Source organism: Zingiber officinale, chromosome 1B, assembly GCF_018446385.1.
Source record: "Zingiber officinale cultivar Zhangliang chromosome 1B, Zo_v1.1, whole genome shotgun sequence".
Lineage (NCBI taxonomy): Eukaryota > Viridiplantae > Streptophyta > Magnoliopsida > Zingiberales > Zingiberaceae > Zingiber > Zingiber officinale.
In genome coordinates this window covers 166,970,344-166,989,673 of record NC_055986.1, presented here as the reverse complement: position 1 = coordinate 166,989,673, position 19,330 = coordinate 166,970,344, and the positions used below count along the sequence as shown (strand labels likewise).

Sequence of the window (19,330 nt, the reverse complement as noted above, 5' to 3'; positions counted from 1 at the left end):
CGCCCATCTTCTAACTGATTATTTTCGATATGCCATTGTAATTTAGGAGATCCAAGTCGGTGATCCTCTTGCAAATTATATCGAAATATTGGGGTTCTTTTTAATTTTCTCTCCTGGATTATTTTTGCAACGCGTCTGATATACGCGTGACTAATTAAGAGGACGTCCTCATATTTATCTTCGTGCGAGGAACGATCGAGTGGAATTCGTTGTCGATGGACGCCTACGATGTGATCTTATCTGGATTAGATGGTCGACGCACAGAAAATTAACGGTGCGGACTTTTCCAAAATGGAACGCGTCGGCCTCTATAAAATAGGTGTCGAATGCTTCTTTGTTATGTCGAATACTTATTCGTCTTCCCTTCCTCCTCTTTCCCAAATCAGTTTTTTCCCAAATGGCCACGGCGGTGCTCCGATCTCAGGATTGCCTGAGAAATCAACGCCACCTCGACGCCTTCGGCCCCTCCCCACCGATGCCGGTGAAACACCGCCGCAAGAAACCCCCCCGGTCTTCTCCTTCTTCTTCTCCCCCATCTTTCTACCCTGTTCTTCCTCCAAAATCTTGTCGGCGCGGATCTGCACCTCCTGCTCGGTCTCCGCCCCCTCAGGCGGTGAAATCCGGCCAATCCGGGAACGCGCCTCTTGACCCACGCAGATCGACGCCTCTTCGCACGGATGGGCGGGTCCTCGAGGGCGAGCCGCGTCCACGAAAGCCTCTCGTGATGCAGGAGGTGCGGATCTTGAAACGAGGAGAGGATCCGAGGCTGGCCGTTTTTCCTACCTTTGATCTGAGGTCGGAGGTTGATAGTTCGATCCTTTGCTCTACAGATCGGTTAGGACCGGAACCGCAGGTCCTTCCAAAGAAGGTTTTCCTCGCCGATATGCCGTTTCCGTACGCGGGGCCGGCCTACTCCGCTGCATCCCCCGCTCCTAGTTCACTCCCCATTCCCTGTTTCTTGAAAAAAGATGACGCCGACGCAGCCAACAACGATCTTGCTTCAAGGATCCTTAAGGAGCTCGTTTGTGTGTGCTAATCGGCCTGGATCCCAATCAGTGGAGGTAAAAATGCAATCTTAGTGGCGAAAGGTTCCGTTTTTATGGTGATAATGGATCTGCAAATTGGTGGTCTTGGTCATAAAAGGCCGATCGTTGGGGAAACAAAAGAAGATTGAAATCTGGTGATTCTTGACAAGATCAGTTTCAGTTGGCATGCCTTCCGTAGACTTCTCCGGTTACCTACCTCCCTCTATTTTTTCAAAGGGAAGATATGACCGGAAGAACTCTAGGTGTTACTGCTACTACTAGTACAAGTCCTATCGTTCGTATTCCTATTTCTTCTAGCTCTACTCATTCTGTTACCACAACTCTTTCCTTTTGTTTCTTTTCCTCTTAGATTAAGCTTTCTATCAATATGTCCTTCAAGATTAGGTGTAAACATGCTATCATACTCGTAAGGAAGGTATAGGTGTTTCTCTTGTCAGTCCAGCATGGTATCTTTTAAATGTCAGTTCTCGTATCTGTTTGCGTTCCTACAATTTCTTTAAGCAGCAGTCAGGTGTGTGTGTTTATGCTTTTATATACTAAACTTGCTTTGGTTCCGCATTCGTGGATATTATTTTCATTTTCTGTTGAATAAAATTAGTGTGTTTTCAGTGAATTGTAAAATGTCGAACGACTTTTGATCATTCAAATGCGAGCGTAGTTTGGCATTGCCTTTGTATGAAAATAAAAATTATTGGAATCAATTCAACAGTGCTGTCTTGATAATATCCAGAAAATCCGGAGGATTGCTTTGAAGTTGTCTGTCAGAGGAAAACTATCGGTCTTTTGAATTATATAGCTATGCACTGTGTCAGGTTTATAAATTCTAATAAATGTCCTGCAGTAACATGAGAAGAAGCTAGGCGTTTTGGCGTCTACCTCTTCCAGGCAAGCTATTTTTCCTTTGCTTCATGATAACTTGAGCTAGATTGGATCAGAGTACGCAATATCTTTGTTTACTACGATATGTTTGAGGAACAAGATAACTTGTTGATGCATAAGCACAAATTCGAACAAACTACAACCTAAAGAAAGAATCTTCCGTGGGTGGTTGAGCTATATGTTCACCTACTTCACCTTCCAAGCCATGTCCATTTTCGATGAGCTGCCAGAGTAAAGCTTTGCGGGTTGATGGATCAGAGGGCATGTTGCTGAAGTGCTTTACGCTATGTGGCAATAAAAACATCATCAGCGGCTTTGTCATCAATCCAAAAACCTAAGTGGCATCATAAAGGTAGCAAAACAATCGCAACTTTCAAAGAAGAAAAAATCTTGATGCGGATAACAAAGTCTACATGCATGACTTACGACAGTTATTAGATATCATGTATAGTAGGCTAGTGGAGCATTGGTACTTCTGTGCTTAGGATTTTGATCAAATGTGCAGATGACAAAAGGACTTTGAGTGAAAAGAAAAAGGAAAAAAATTATCATTGATCTAAACCATACCTGCCACTAACAAATCTCCATTTTTCAATGTCCAATGCATCCATTCCAACATACAGAAAGAAAAAATGTTTCAGCAATGAGGATAATGTAGCAAAAGCATGCCTGGAGTTGAAAGAAAGGAAGCAACGAGAGATGAACTAGTGAACTGTATTTGTTAGTGAGGAACTTCAAAGGCATTAAGAACATTTGTAACGTACTTGGTGGTAATTCTGGAGCTCTCTGTGACATTATGCCAGGTATAGTGTGACATGACTATCCCATAGAAGAATACTGTGAGAATGCCGCTTAAATCCAACAACTGCAGCATCAAACAGAAGCCTTGAGAACATAATCAATTCAATGTACCTACAAATTATCTAGTAAATATTTTAAAACATCTCACTTCTGCCAACATATATGACAGGTGTGCCATGAGCATCGTAAGAGCAACTTCTCTATCAGTAGAATGCCTGGGAAGGAAAAATAAATGAAGATTATTTTAATTATTAAAATTCCAGAAATAATGGTAAAACAAAATACTTAAATATCGGGTTAAGTATATCAACTAACCTCCCAATGTACAATTTCTTGATGATGTAATTAAGCACTCAGCAGTCCACCCTGAAATTAGCACATTTATTTTTCAGAACACACAAGATGATTGATCTTGAAAAACAAACATCTAGTATCTGCTAAAACTAGTAAATCCAGAAGCCTTAGTTACCTGCAAGGTGCAAACAGAATCTGTGGCAGAAAATATGGCACCTATTGCTGCATGAACAAAAGCAAAGGAGTAAGTCTGTATGGGAAGTTATGATAGTTCACTAGGATATAGGGAAAACAAAGATGTGTTATCAATAAAATAAAAATTACCTAGAAAGTCAGCAATATCCAATGAGCTAATATCCATTTCCTTGAACAATGCAACTACACCTGTGTTTACCACCAAAGAAAGAAAAGATATATATTAAGTGACACTTCTCAATGAAATATTTGAACACCTGAACAAACACCAAAATGGCAGTTTCTGGAGAGTGAAACATTTGAACTGATTAGTGGAGAGTTTCAACTGACATAATTGTTTTTTATAACACATAAAAGACTGAATCAATAGGCATGATTCATGTTGCTATGCAGTGCCTCGCACTAAAGATAATTAACACCTCCATTCCAACTTCAGGTATAATTTATGACAAACACTTTGAAAGAAATTTCGAATCTCTCTTTCTCAAAAGGCAGTGCACTTTTGTTAAAAGAAGAAGAGCTTTGCACAACACTAGGAAAAAGGAAAGATTGGTTCGACTATCACAATTCCAACTCTATGAAACAAAAGACTACAACTGGAAGAAGATGATCTGGTAACTGAGGATTCAGATAGTAGATAAATGGCAACATGAAGAACTTACCAAGGGAAATTATGAAAAATGAGATTAATGTCCCAGCTGCACCAAACAACATGATTGTCATGAAATTGCGGAAAAATTGTTTCTTTTTTACTTGGAACCTGGAAATAAATAAAATTGATCAAGTCAGTCTCAAGCTCAATCATCTTCGGTACAGAGGATATTTTCTGGTCACAAGGAAACCACAACATCAAATGTCAAAGAATAAATGATATACCATTAATGGCTACAGAATGGAAATATGTAGAATGTTGTATATCAGCTCAACTGTGAAATAACAATAAGCTTTTAGCTGAAACAGCCAAAAAAAAAAAAAAAAAACCACAAAAAATAATGATTTGCATTGGCTCACTTTGCAAAACAGATTTTTATTCCATAGTCTCCAACCCATTTTCACCATAGTAAATAGAAGAATAATCCACTTACTATCAATGTGTTCCTCAACGTATATATGCAGCTAACATCAAGTATTCACTCAAGAACCGAATGGCATGTCTTACACAATATCATATGTCCTACAAACCATGTGAAAGATTAAGCCAATTTAATTGGGCCATATCAATACATCGAGAATAGGTTAAAAAGAAGATTGAAACAAGTTTGTGTTCAAGACAACTACAAATCCTCTATTTGCAACTCTTAGAATCATCTCTATATCTGGTATACTGAAATGAGAGAATGAAATCAAAATAAAGATAATGCCAAGTTGAATCGAAGAACATGAAAGGAGTATGTCATCTTCTTCTTCCTATTTAGGATAAATAAATAAAGAGTAAAAAAAAAATACCCGCATTGAATATAATGGGAGGGAGAAGGTAGATGAAAAAGAGATCTTCACTGAACACGAAGATGTGCGAGCTCTTCCCTTTGGTCGTCAGCAGAATGACAGCCCCCTTGCAAATTCCCTGGACCAGCCGAGAAAACAAAGGAGAAGGGACTAAGTAATACTTCGAGTCCGGATCTAAAAAGATGGAAATGTTGGAAAAACTTGAATGGAAATACGATGTGTGAGTTTCAGTCCCACAAAGAAAGTGAAGCCTTCCGGTTGATTCGGAACGAAGGGGGTAAAAATCCATGGCCCGAATGACATCAACCCGAGGGATCCTTTTGTGAACCCCATTGTTTGTAACATCAGCCAGACAACTTGTTGGCTAGCATACAAGACAAGGAAAGTCGCCAGCTTACCTGCACGCCACGTGACAAGCTTGCCTGCTCGCCACGTGGCAAGCTTGCAAGCAAGCCACAACACGTGGCAAGGTTGCAAGCAAGCCACAGCTTGCATGCAAGCAACGTTGTGGCTTGCTGGCATGTTGGCAAGCATGCAAGCCACAACGTGGCTTGCTCGTAGGGATGATAATGGGTCGGGTTCGGGTCGGATTCTATATCCTCTGTACCCATACCCATCGGGTATAGGATATCCAATGGGTATACCCATACCCATTAAAAGACCGGATATATTCTATACGTGTAATTTTTCTTCTTTCTATCGAGCTATTATCATTCAACAAAAACATATTAAAATTAACATCCTATTAAAATATATATATATAATTAAAAAAAATAGATTAAACATCTTTATAGGCCTACTAATATCAACAAAAAATAGTAAGTTGATTTTAGAAAAGAAAATTTTCTTTAATATATGTATATATATTATTTAATCGGGTATTCGGGTCGGGTATCGGGTATTGATAGTCCCTCCATACCCTCCTCCATTCGGGTCGGATGTCGGATCCTTCATCGGGTTCGGGTGAAATTGCCATCCCTACTTGCTCGTTGTTCTTGCAACGAGTTTGCAAGCAGAACAAAGGCAACAAAGGTCTATATAAGAACTTGAGCGGATTGAAGCAAAAGACAGAGAAAAAAAGAGAAAAAACTCAAGTGATCTGCGAGCTTTGTCCTCCTTGAATCCCCATGTTTCCTTCCCTTCTATTGTGCACTTCTTTTGCTCAACAGAAACAGTGATAGTTTTCGGATCTAGTTCAAAAGTTGTCGGTTGTACTCGTAATCTTGCCGTTTTATCCTGGGAAACAGACACCCACCTAATCCTCTGAACACCACAGAGGGGCCGAATCTGTTTTAAGGTGACAGCGCTCTGCTGGACTCGGCATCCACTCTGAGTTCGTGTTGCAGCTCTCGACATCCTGTCAGCAACTCTCAGCAGCAACGTGGCGCCGCTCGACAACTCACGGTGTCCGCGACTCATCTACTCGGCGCGTGGCTCGGCTCGCTAGAGTCGACAGTTTGAGATTATCTGTTCAAATCTACTTGATTGTAAGTTCTTGTGACTCTGATACGCACTCAGAAGCGTGGAAAAGAGCTTCTGAGACGATCATACAGATTGTAACGGGTTTACTCCCAACAAAGCTTAAAATAGATTCGTTCTGTTACCATGGCGACAGAAAATGTTGAGATGCAACAGGATCAACATGTGCTGGCCTCCTCCGCCCCGATTGGGAATGTGTCAATCAATCATGGGAAAAGCCAGAAAAATTCACAGGAGTGAATTTCAAGCGGTGGCAGCAGAAGATGTTCTTCTACTTAACCACGTTAGGTCTGGCATGTATCTTGATCGAGGAAACTCCCAAGGTTATTAAGGGTGTAGATGAGGTGAACACACTCCTTCTGATCGACAAATGGAACAATTCTGAGTTCCTCTGTCGAAACTACATCCTTAACAATCTTGCCGACTCACTCTATCTTGTGTATTATGAGATGAAAACGGCAAAGGAACTGTGGGAATCTCTGGACAAGAAATATAAATCGGAGGATGCTGGGGCCAAAAAGTTTATTGTTGGTCGTTTCCTGGACTATAAGATGAGTGACTCGAAGTCTGTAATCAGTTAAGTCCAGGAGCTTCAAGTACTCTTACAAGAAATTCACTCAGAAGGTATGACTCTGAGCGAAACCTTCCAAGTGGCACCTATCATCGAAAAGCTACCAACTGGCTGGAAGGACTTTAAGAATTATCTGAAACACAAGCGGAAGGAAATGAACCTGGAGGAACTTGTTGTTCGCCTTCGTCTAGAAGAAGACAACAAGAATTCGGAGAGAAAACTGTTCTCTCAGACTACTGTAAAAGCCAATGTTATTGAGCACGGACAAAGCTCAAAATGGAAGCATCCAAAATCTTCCACGACGCAACCCAAAAGACAAAACATGAAAAAGAAGTTCTTAGGGAAATGCTACAATTGTGATCATATGGGTCACAAGGCTTCAGACTGTAAAAGGCCAAAGAAGAAAAAGCCTGAGACCAACCTGGCAGGAGAACAGGATATGGATCTCTGTGCCGTGATCTCTGAGGTGAACCTAATAGGTTCCAATCCTCGGCAATGGTGGATCGGTACTGAAGCCACCAGACATGTGTGCTGCAGCAAGGAGCTACTGCACAACTTTGAAAAAGTCACTGGAGACAAACTGTTCATGGGGAACTTAGCAACCTCGGACATAATGGGCAAAGGAAAGGTGGTGTTGAAGATGACCTCGAGCAAGGATCTCACTCTGAACAATGTGATGTATGTTCTGGAGATTCGAAAGAATCGAATATCCGGATCACTGTTAAGCAAGCATGACTTTCTCATTGTCTTTGAGTCAGACAGAGTTGTACTGTCCAAGAACGGAGTGTTTATAGGAAGGGGCTATGTATCTGATGGGCTGTTTAAGCTCAATGTAATGGCCATTAGACCCAAGATAAATAAAAATGAAAGCTCTTCCACTTATATGCTTGAGTCTTCGTGTTTGTGGCATGGTAGACTAGGACATGTTAACTACGATGTATTGCGTAGATTAATAAACATGCAAAGCATACCTACATTCCACCTTGACCCAAAACACAAGTGTGAGATTTGTGTTGAAGCGAAAATAACAAGGTCATCCTTTCAACATATTGAAAGAAGTAATGAACCACTTGACCTAATCCACACTGATGTGTGCGACCTGAAATGTACGCCAACACGTGGTGGTAATAAATATTTCATCACTTTTGTAGATGATAATACAAAATACTGTTATGTGTATCTTCTCAAAAGTAAGGATGAAACTATAGAGAAATTCGCTCTCTATAAAAATAAGGTTGAAAACTAGTGTAATAGAAAGATTAATGTGGTTCGAAGTGACCGAGGCGGTGAATATGTATCACCATTCGCTGAGTTGTGTGCTGAACATGGGATCAGACACGAAACAATAGCTCCTTATACTCCTCAGCAAAATGGAGTTGCTGAGCGAAAGAATCGAACTCTAAAGGAGATGATGAATGCTCTTCTATTAAGCTCTGGACTGCCAGAGTTCATGTGGGGGGAAGCTGTGTTAACAGCTAATTAGCTTTTAAATAAGGTGCCCCGGAAGAAAATAGATAAGAGTCTTTATGAGTTGTGGAATGAAAGACAACCGTCCTACAAATATTTACGAATGTGGGGGTGTCTTGTCACAGTGTTGGTGCCTGATCCGAAAAGGATTAAGATAGGACCAAAGACTGTTGATTGCATCTTCATTGGCTATGCACAAAATATCACTGCATATAGATTTTATGTGTATGAGTCACACATACTGGAGATACACAAGAACTCGATAATCGAATCGAGAAATGCCTCGTTCTTCGAGCATGTGTTTCCATATAAGATCCGAGAGGATGCTAGCTCCTTAAAACGGGCAACCGAAACACCAGGCGAAGAAGAAGATGATGATGACGAGGAAACCGTGGAGGTTGAGCCTAGACGGAGTAAAAGAGTTAGGGTAGAAAAATCCTATGGATCGGATTTTATCACATTCATGTTGGAAAGTGAGCCCCGAAGTTACTCAGAAGCTGTAGGCTCTTTTGATGGCCCTCACTGGAAAGAGGCAATTGCATCTGAGATAGAATTTATCTTGCAAAATCACACTTGGGAACTTGTGGATCTTCCTCCGGGAAGTAAACCACTAGGCTGTAAGTGGATCTTCAAGAAGAAAATGAAATCAGATGGTACAATCGATAAATACAAGGCCAGATTGGTAATCAAAGGATACCGACAACGAGAAGACCTTGATTACTTCGATACATATTCTCCGGTATCTAGAATAACTTCCATTAGAGTATTGTTGGCTATCGCTGCTCTATGGAATCTCAAAATACATCAAAAGGATGTAAAGACATCCTTTCTAAACGGGGATTTAGAAGAGGAAATTTATATGGACCAACCTGAGGGGTTTTCTGTGTTAGGACAGAAACACAAGGTCTGTAGATTGGTGAAGTCATTATATGGTTTGAAACAAGCACCAAAGCAGTGGCATAAGACATTTGATAATGCCATAAAGGAATGTGACTTCAAGATCAATGAATGTGATAAATGTATCTACATGAGAATCACAGAGAGTGACTATGTCATCTTGTGCCTCTATGTAGATGACATACTTATCATTGGGAGTAATAATAAGATAATCGAATCCACTAAAGATATGTTGAACTCAAGATTTGACATGAAAGACATGAGTCTAGCTGATGTGATTCTAGGAATCAAAATTCTTAGAACGACAGAAGGACTTGTTCTTAGTCAGCCCCATTACGTGGAAAAGATTCTTGAGAAATTTACCAAGGGTGATACTGCGTTGGCACGAATGCCGATAGATACGAGTCAACATCTATCGAAAAATCGAGGTGAAAGTATCTCGTAGATAGAGTACTCGTGAGTGATTGGAAGTCTGATATACTTGATGAGTTGTACACGACCAGACTTAGCCTACGCAGTAAACAGACTTAGCAGATACACGAGTACTCCCGGTATTGAGCACTGGAAAGGGATAACAAGAGTACTGAGGTACTTAAGGTACACTCGTGAATATAGACTGCATTATACAAGATATCCTGTTGTGATCGAAGGATACAATGATGCAAGTTAGATATCTGGTATACAAGACTCTAAGGCTACGAGTGGATATGTCTTCACTCTAGCTGGTGCAGTCATTTCCTGGAAATCTTCTAAGCAAACCGTAATAATCAGATTCACGATGGAATCTGAGTTTGTAGCTCTTGACAAATGTGGTGAAGAGGTTGAATGACTACGACAGTTCTTAGAAGATATTCCATATTGGCTAAAACCTGTGCCGACGATTTGCATACATTGCGATAGTCGATCAGCAATCGGTCGGGCACAGAGCCATCTGTATAATGGTAAGTCTAGACATATACGTCGTAGACATAATACCATTAGACAACTACTCTCAACTAGTGTTATCACTGTTGTCTATGTGAAGTTAAAGGATAATTTAGCGAATTCGCTAACCAAGGGGTTAAATCGAGAGTTAGTTGCAAGCTCATCACAGGGAATGTGCTTGATGCCGTTGTCAGCAATCAGTGCAGAGGACACCCAACCTATGCTGACTGGAGATCCTAAGAACTAGGTTCAAAGGGCCAACTAATCTGTACTGACTAGACACATTGTGGGTAGCCTAATGAAACAGTGACCAGACCAGGGTAAGCCGATAGACTTTTAATGATCAAGAAGAGTAAAGAGTAACTCTTGAGGGATCACCTATGTGCGAAAGAAGTGAGGCCACTTTGAAAAGAATTGAAGGCACAATTCTTAGAACTTCTCACAGAATCAAGCGTGTTCATGGCCAAGAACGAACACACTCATAAGACCTGAGCTATATTAGGGAGAGTCGTGGGTACACCTCTGTCCATGCTTACACCAACGACCGAACAGTTCAAAGACCTCATGTCTACTAATCAGCCAGTGAGCAAACAGAGTTTACAAGGGAAGGTTCAAAGGGTAACACCTACCTATCCTATACTTGACTCAACTGTCGAAGACTATCACATATCCTTGTTTCCATTCATGTGGGGGATTGTTGGAAAAACTTGAATGGAAATACGACGTGTGGGTTTCAGTCCCACAAGGAAAGTGAAGTCTTCCGGCTGATTCAAAACAAAGGGGGTAAAAATCCAGGGCCCGGATGACATCAACCCGAGGGGTCTTTTTATGAACCCCATTGTTTGTAACATCAGTTAAACAACTTGTTGGCCAGCATACAAGACAAGGAAGGTCGCCATCTTACCAGCACGCCACATGGCAAGCTTGCAAGCAAGCCACAACACGTGGCAAGCTTGCAAGCAAGCCACAGCTTGTATGCAAGCCACGTTGTGGCTTGCTGGCATGTTGGCAAGCATGCAAGCCACAACGTGGCTTGCTTGTTGTGCTTGCAACGAGTTTGCAAGCAGAACAAAGGCAACAGAGGTCTATATAAGACCTTGAGCGGATTGAAGCAAAAGGCAGAGAAAAAAAGAGAAAAAGAGAAAAAATTCAAGTGATCTGTGAGCTTTGTCCTCCTTGAATCCCCATGTTTCCTTCCCTTCTGTTGTGCACTTCTTTTGCTCAACAGAAACAGTGATAGTTTTCGGATCTAGTTCAGAAGTTGTCGGGTGTGCTCGTGATCTTGCCGTTTTATCCTAGGAAACAGACACCCACCTAATCCTCTGAGCACTTCGGAGGGGCCGAATTTGTTTTAAAGAGACAGCGCTCTGCTGGACTCGGCATCCACTCTGAGTTCGTGTTGCAGTTCTCGACATCCTGTCAGCAACTCTCAGCACCAACGTGGCGCTACTCGACAACTCACGGTGTCCGCGACTCATCTACTTTGCGCGTGGCTCGGCTCGCTAGAGTCGACAGTTTGAGATTATCTGTTCAAACCTACTTGATTGTAAGTTCTTGTGACTCTGATACGCACTCAGAAGCGTGGAAAAGAGCTTCTGAGACGATCACACAGATTGTAACGGGTTTACTCCCAACAGGAAATTAAAAAGAGAGATCAACCATAGGAACTCACGATTACAAGGGCAGTGATTGATTCGTTTATCCATCAGCTCTCCTCCATAAGGTGCCCGATTACGATGCATCCGCAAAGCAGCGCAACGAAGATGTTGGTGCAACGGAGACCGGCAAGAGGGGGGTGAATTTCTGAAAATAAAAACAAACTATACCCTCCTCTGATTTCAACTCAGAATTTAAATCAGCAATAAAATAACAACTAAATTAAGGAGACATAAAAAGAAACAGAAACAGAATTTAACCTGGTTACAACCAAGGAGGTTGTTAATCCAGGGCGATGAAAATCTCTACTAGGAGAATCTCCTTTACTGTAGGCGGAGAAGCCTTTTTACACTTAGAACGCTCACTTAGTTGCTAGGAATTGATTACAAGTTGGATGCTTGAGTTGTAGTTGAATTCCTAGCTCCATGGGCCTTTTTATAGCTCCTGGAAATTCTATCCCGAGGATCCAAGGCGCCTCCAACAAGGTTTAAGGCGTCTCCAGTTTGGTCAGCGGATAAAACTTTATCCGTAGCGCAAACGGTCAAAACAGACCTGTTGAAGGTGCCTTCAACAGGGTTGAAGGCGCCTTCATGATGGAGGCGCCTTCATGATGGAGGCGCCTCCAAGCCAGCTGGAGGCGCCTCCAAGCTGGCAGCTCCATTTTTCAGCTTGGTTTCTTCAGCTTCCGATGCTCCGTTCTTTTGGGTGATTGCGGCCAACCGGAATAGGGCTCACCCGAACCCAATTCCCAGCCTTCTCCTCGAGCAGCCTTCCGTCCCGGCTTAACGCCCCTCGAACACCGCGCACGCTCTTTACGCCCACCGGAGTACTCTTCCGCAGCTCTCTCGTCCTTCGGACGCACCGAGCCCGTCGACTCCATTCCCGTGCCGTCCTTCTCGCTAGCTGCGTCTTCCGCTCGACTTCCTGTGTTCCTAAGCTCCTGCACACTCAGACACAGGGATCAAACACAGCAAGACCTAACCAACTTGATTGATCACATCAAAACTACCATGGAGTCCAACAATCTCCCCCTTTTTGATGTGCATCAACCCAAGTTCAAGTTAGGGTTAAAATAGACATAAAAAGTAATTTTAAAGAAAAATTACTAAACTAACAAGTTAAACATAATTTTTGCAATTAGTAAAATTGCAACACTTTATAAAAATAAAAGAAATTTTAAATTTTTCTAACTCCCCCTAAACATTTATAAAAATAATAATAATAAAAAACTTTAAATTTATCTAACTCCCCCTAAACATCTAACTCCCCTTAAACTTGTACTTTTCTCTCCCCCTTTGATCACAGCAAAAATGGGGTCTTAAGAATTTTCAAGTAAGATTGAAGTTTTTGAAAATTTTCTAAGTGGTTTTTGAAAATTTTCTAAGTTAAAAATGATTTTTTTTAAAAAAAAAGCTATGTTAAAATAAATTTTCCAAAAAAATTTCTAAGGAATTTTTGTTTAATTTAACAAATATTTGATAAACTTTCAAAGCATTTTTTTTTTAAAATTCTTGTTTAATGCTTTTTCAGAAAGTTAATTAAACATTTTCTTTCAATATTTTAGCTTCCAGGTCGTGGCGAGGCACTAGGCCTTCTTGGTTATTGGAGCAACAACCACTTCCTTAGACAAAGCTTCAATAGAGAATTTCAATGTTTATTTTTCTCACTTTAAGCTTTTAATTTTTGAAAAGTTAATTAAGCACAGATTTTGGAACCCAATAGAGGTTCCTTCCTACAGGATTATTCAAAAATCTAGGGGGTACATAGTTTCTTGGTATTTTTCTAAGTTGACCTTGATGCTTCCTTATATACCAATTTAATTTACCATAAATTCTAATTTTTGACTTTGGAAATTTCTTTAAACATGCATCATTTTTCAATTTTTCAATTTCTAATTTTAAATTTTCATTTTCTGATTTTAGATGATCATACATTTCTAACGGGCATGCTCTTGCTAGGTTCAACTTTAGTTCAACATTCTCTTTTTCTAATTGATCTAACTCTTTAGAAAGAGACTTGATAAATTTGAAAGATTGAGTTGGGGTTAGATTGCGTACCTTACTTACCTGGTCTGGTGACGCTCCCCCTTCACTGCTGCTTTCTTCTTCTGATGTTCCTCCCCCTTCATCAATGCTCATCTCTGAGCCTGAGTCTTCTTCCGGTTGATGGTTCGCCAATAGTGCTAACCCTGAGAATTCTTCGATGTCCGACTCAGAGGTTGAGGAATCTGACCAAGTAGCCTTCAGATTCTTGTGCTTGGAGGGTTCTCGTTTCTTGTATTTTGGCTTTGCCCTTTCTTTCTCCTTTCTCTTTAGCTTTGGGCAGTCATCTTTGATGTGCCCCTCTTTGTTGAAGTTGTAGCAGCGAACCGTCCTCTTCTTTCGATGATGCCTCTGCGATTTAAATTTATTAGTACTAAAAAACTTATTGAAGCGTCTTACCAGTAGTGCCGCTTCGGATTCGTCGACTGAGGCTTCAGAGTCAGAACTGTTCATCTTTGCCTTTAAGGCAATGTTCTGACTTGTCTTCTCTGCTCCGTTGGGTTCTGAAACTCGAGATTCGTGAAGTTCAAAAGTCGAAAATAATTGTTCTAACGTACTTACCTCGAGGTCCTTAGAGATGTAGTACGCATCTATTAAGGAGGCCCACTCAGGAGTTCTCGGGAAGGCATTGAGCGCGTATCGAATAGAATCCCGGTTGATTACCTCTTCTCCAAGATTCGTTAGTTGCGTTATCAGCTCCTTGATTCTCTCCTGGAGTTGCGCTACCTTCTCGCCTTAGTTCATCCGGAGGTTCGTTAACTGGTTCCGGAGAATGTCGCGCTTCGCTAGCTTCGCTTCGGAAGTACCTTCGTGAAGCTCCAGGAATTTCTCCCAGAGATCTTTCGCTGAGTCGTAGCTTCCGATCTGATTTACCTCCTGCGGCGACAGCACAGATTGCGTACCTTACTTACCTGGTCTGGTGACGCTCCCCCTTCATTGCTGCTTTCTTCTTCTGATGTTCCTCCCCCTTCATCGATGCTCATCTCTGAGCCTGAGTCTTCTTCCGGTTGATGGTTCGCTAATAGCGCTAACCCTGAGAATTCTTCGATGTCCGACTCAGAGGTTGACGAATCTGACCAAGTAGCCTTCAGATTCTTGTGCTTGGAGGGTTCTCGTTTCTTGTATTTTGGCTTTGCCCTTTCTTTCTCCTTTCTCTTTAGCTTTGGGCAGTCATCTTTGATGTGTCCCTCTTCGTTGCAGTTGTAGCAGCGAACCGCCCTCTTCTTTCGATGATGCCTCTGCGATTTAAATTTATTAGTACTAAAAAACTTATTGAAGCGTCTTACCAGTAGTGCCGCTTCGGATTCGTCGACTGAGGCTTCGGAGTCAAAACTGTTCATCTTTGCCTTTAAGGCAATGTTCTGACTTGTCTTCTCTGCTCCGTTGGGTTCTGAAACTCGAGATTCGTGAAGTTCAAAAGTTGAAAATAATTATTCTAACGTACTTACCTCGAGGTCGTTAGAGATGTAGTACGCATCTACTAAGGAGGCCCACTCTGGAGTTCTCGGGAAGGCATTGAGCGCGTATCGGATCGAATCCCGGTTGGTTACCTCTTCTCCAAGGTTCGTTAGTTGCGTTATCAGCTCCTTGATTCTCGCCTCGAGTTGCGCTACCTTCTCGCCTTAGTTCATCCGGAGGTTCGTTAACTGGTTCCGGAGAATGTCGCGCTTCGCTAGCTTCACTTCGGAAGTACCTTCGTGAAGCTCCAAGAATTTCTCCCAGAGATCTTTCGCTGAGTCGTAGCTTCCGATCCGATTTACCTCCTGTGGCGGTAGCACACTGAGCAGGTGGAACTCTGCCTTTCCATTGGCGACAAAATCGGCTTGCTCCTTCTTGCTCCATATGTTTTCTTCTTTATCTTTCGGTGCTGCAAAACCATATTTCATTGTAATAAGAATATCAAAATCCATTTTAAAAAATACCTCCATTTTGCGCTTCCAAGTGGCGAAGTCTCCGTTGAACTTCGGGGGATGGATGTTTGCTCCGGCCATCGTCTTGATCGTAGTGCTTCAGTTGGCGGTTAGTCCTTCTGAGGCGATCAGACTCTGATACCACTTGTTGGTGCAGCGGAGACCGGCAAGAGGGGGGTGAATTTCTGAAAATAAAAACAAACTATACCCTCCTCTGATTTCAACTCAGAATTTAAATCAGCAATAAAATAACAACTAAATTAAGGAGACAGAAAAAGAAATAGAAACAGAATTTAACCTGGTTACAACCAAGGAGGTTGTTAATCCAGGGCGATGAAAAGCTCTACTAGCAGAATCTCCTTTACTGTAGGCGGAGAAGCCTTTTTACACTTAGAACGCTCACTTAGTTGCTAGGAATGGATTACAAGTTGGATGCTTGAGTTGTAGTTGAATTCCTAGCTCCAGGGGCCTTTTTATAGCTCCTGGAAATTCTATCCCGAGGGTCCAAGGCGCCTCCAACAAGGTTTAAGGCGCCTCCAGCTCGGTTAGCAGATAAAACTTTATCCGTAGCGCAAACGGTCAAAACAGACCTGTTGAAGGCGCCTTCAACAGGGTTGAAGGCGCCTTCATGATGGAGGCGCCTCCAAGCTGGCAGCTCCATTTTTCAGCTTGGTTTCTTCAGCTTCCGATGCTCCGTTCTTTTAGGTGATTGCGGCCAACCGGAATAGGGCTCACCCGAACCCAATTCCCGGCCTTCTCCTCGAGCAGCCTTCCGTCCTGGCTTAACGTCCCTCGAACGCCGCGCACGCTTTTTACGCCCACCGGAGTACTCTTCCGCAGCTCTCTCGTCCTTTGGACGCACCGAGCCCGTCGGCTCCATTCCCGTGCCGTCCTTCTCGCTAGCTGCGTCTTCCGCTCGACTTCCTGTGTTCCTAAGCTCCTGCACACTCAGACACAGGGATCAAACACAGCAGGACCTAACCAACTTGGTTGATCATATCAAAACTACCATGGGGTCCAACAGAAGATGTTGTTGAACACTTCAGAAGCGTGGTCCGAAGTCGCCGACACTATGCCCAAGCGAGCGAGGTGATGCGCGGCCAAGTCGAACCCCATGGAAGTTAGCCCTCCCCCTCTTCCTCACTGATGCCGAAACCCTGAGACGATCAAAATTGCAAGGAAGCGATTGGGTAAAGCTGCAGCGGGAACCGGGTTGGATCGCGGCTCCGAGAAGTCCATAGACACGATCTCTCGGCTATTGGCGTGCTTTGCTTTCCACGAAATCGGAGGCTAAATCGAGAAAGCAAAAGAACGACTTTTTGAAGGGCGAAATTTCCAGCAAAATTAGAAAATCCATAAAAAAAAAATAGTTGAAAAAGATAGTTTTGGAGCAGAAATCTAGCGAAGAACGAAGGAGATCGCTGGTCTTCGATCGAGCAACGTGAGAAGACGGCGAGGAAGCAGAATTTCAATTTTCAAGGAGCGCCAAGAAACGGGAGACGTCTTTGGCTCTTCTTCGCTCCTTCGAGACTCGTCGGCTCTATATTTCGTTCCCCGTTCATGAAGCGCGAAATAATAAATAAACAAATAATAATTTAATTTGATTGCAATTCAGAATAATTTTCATCATGACCCTCGAAGTTCGATTAATATTGAACTAGACCGTCAAATATGAGAAAGTCATAAGATATTTTTAAAAAAGTGAGAGTGAGAGGGAAGTTCTAGATAAATAATTACGTCCAAGCATAAGAGCATTCATACCAATTTTCTTATCCAAAATACATAATTTAGGGTAAAAAAGTTACTTTATTAAATTTGGATATCCACTTTTCAATACATCATATATCAACTTTCCTATTTCTTCTCTCTCCTCTATAATGTTTAGGGAATGAAATCCAATCCCTAAATTTAGAGAAGTACTGTTCATAAATGCATAATTTAGGGAATGGATAGGATAGCTGATGCAAAGATTTTTAAGCTACCCTATCCAAAATTTAAGGTAAAATTTTTGAATAGTTCTAGGATGATTGGGTATAAGTCAATATACTCGTAGGTGTTTGAATACCCCACAAAAGATTCATCACTCCTTTTGTAAAGAGATGTATACCCTATGTCCTCTTGTTAGAATTATTACTTATAAATCTTTAATTAAAGCGAACATGTTAAGAGTATGGTCATCTTGGACATATATTTTTGAGTAATTTGAATCTATAGGACAAGGAACTACAACTTAGGCTAAGTGTGATGTAGTCAACCTAGTGGGGATTGACACATAAATCGTATCCTGATAGTAGGTATAAGATGAGTGAAAGGAACATAAGCACTGATAATTGTAGTTGCTGCAAGGTTTATAATATGTTCTAAAGTCATTTGTCATTTTTTAGTCAATTGGGGTCATGATGTACTACTGGGTGTCACTCAAGATATATTCATAATTAATAGTTAATTATGAATGCCCAACATAACCGGAAACATATTGGGTTATATTAAAAACCTAAAAACAAGTTAGAGAATAAGATTCTCAGAGAGAGATTAAGAGAGAGATTAAGTCTGATTAAATCAGGCAAAGGGTAAATATGGAAAGTATTTGCCACACTGGAAGAGCTTCAGGTCATGCCTCTTGCAGGAAAGTCGGGCCTACTCATGTGACATGAGCATGGATTTTTACTCACATCTCTTGTAGGAGAGTTTGGGCTTACACATATGATATGAGCTTGGGTTTGTTCCTCAAAGCTTAATGAAGAGGTATACAAAGACTTATTCATGGAACAAAGAATAAGGGTTTTATTTTTCTTCCCTCTTGTTTGTTGTCGTTGCCCAACCAAACTCACTGCCCCTTGGGTGCCATTGGCTTCCCTTGTGTGTTGCTGGATCTTCCTTGCACCATCCAAACTATTGGCCAGCCAACCTTTGGTGTCGTCAATATCCCTTTGGCCAGCTCCTCTTTGTGTCACAGGTCCCTACTTTGTGCCACTGACCTCTCTTCTCTTGTGTCGTCTCTTTGATTTGGCTAGTATGAAGTGGAGAGGCAACTTATGGTTTGCGAAGTTGCCTTGAAGATATCTTGGCGTAGATACTAACAGAGGCAACTCCTGTGAGGCTTGGTAGGTGATTTCCTATTCATATAAACTTCATCAGCAAGTTATAATTTCTAAACAACTTTTTTTTATCTACATTTATGTCTTACACATGTATGATCTTGTTTTATAGGATGCACAAATTTTTTTAAGAAAATTGTTTCGCTTCCACTATATGTTTTATCGAAAACATATATTTTGTATCCCGAAATCCCCAACATCAAGTTGTGGGAGATAAACACAAGGGGTGAGGACTCGGTCATATTTTCGAAATTAAGGAAGTCAAATAGCATGGATCTCCAAAATTGAACTAAAAATCATTGATGATGTCTTGCTTGATCCGGATTAGATTTTAATAATGCAAGATGAATTATCTCAATTTGAAAGAAGTCAAGTTTAAGATTTAGTTCCTAGATCCGAAGAAAATTGAATTATTGACACAAAGTGGATTTTTTGGAACAATATTGATGATAAGGGAGAGGTTATGAGAAACAAAACTAGATTGGTTGCAAGAGGCTTTAGTCAAGTAGAATGGTTAGATTATGATGAAATATATGTGCCCGTGGCTCAATTGGAGTCCATTAGGATGATGTTGACATTCGCTACTCACAAAGGTTTTAAATTGTATCAAATGGATGTGAAATTA

General features: G+C 41.5%; 1 protein-coding gene and 1 pseudogene across 1 annotated transcript; one reads left to right on the top strand and one right to left on the bottom strand.

Annotated features, from left to right (window-relative positions):
* Positions 1-320: 320 nt before the first annotated feature.
* Positions 321-1,659, top strand: LOC121989451 (histone-lysine N-methyltransferase 2D-like). Its single transcript, XM_042543525.1, has one exon. The coding sequence runs from the start codon at positions 398-400 to the stop codon at positions 1,034-1,036; it is 639 nt and encodes a 212-aa protein (XP_042399459.1). The 5' UTR covers positions 321-397; the 3' UTR covers positions 1,037-1,659.
* A 402-nt stretch (positions 1,660-2,061) lies between these two features.
* Positions 2,062-16,723, bottom strand: LOC122044529 (annotated as a pseudogene).
* Between the last annotated feature and the right edge of the window lie 2,607 nt (positions 16,724-19,330).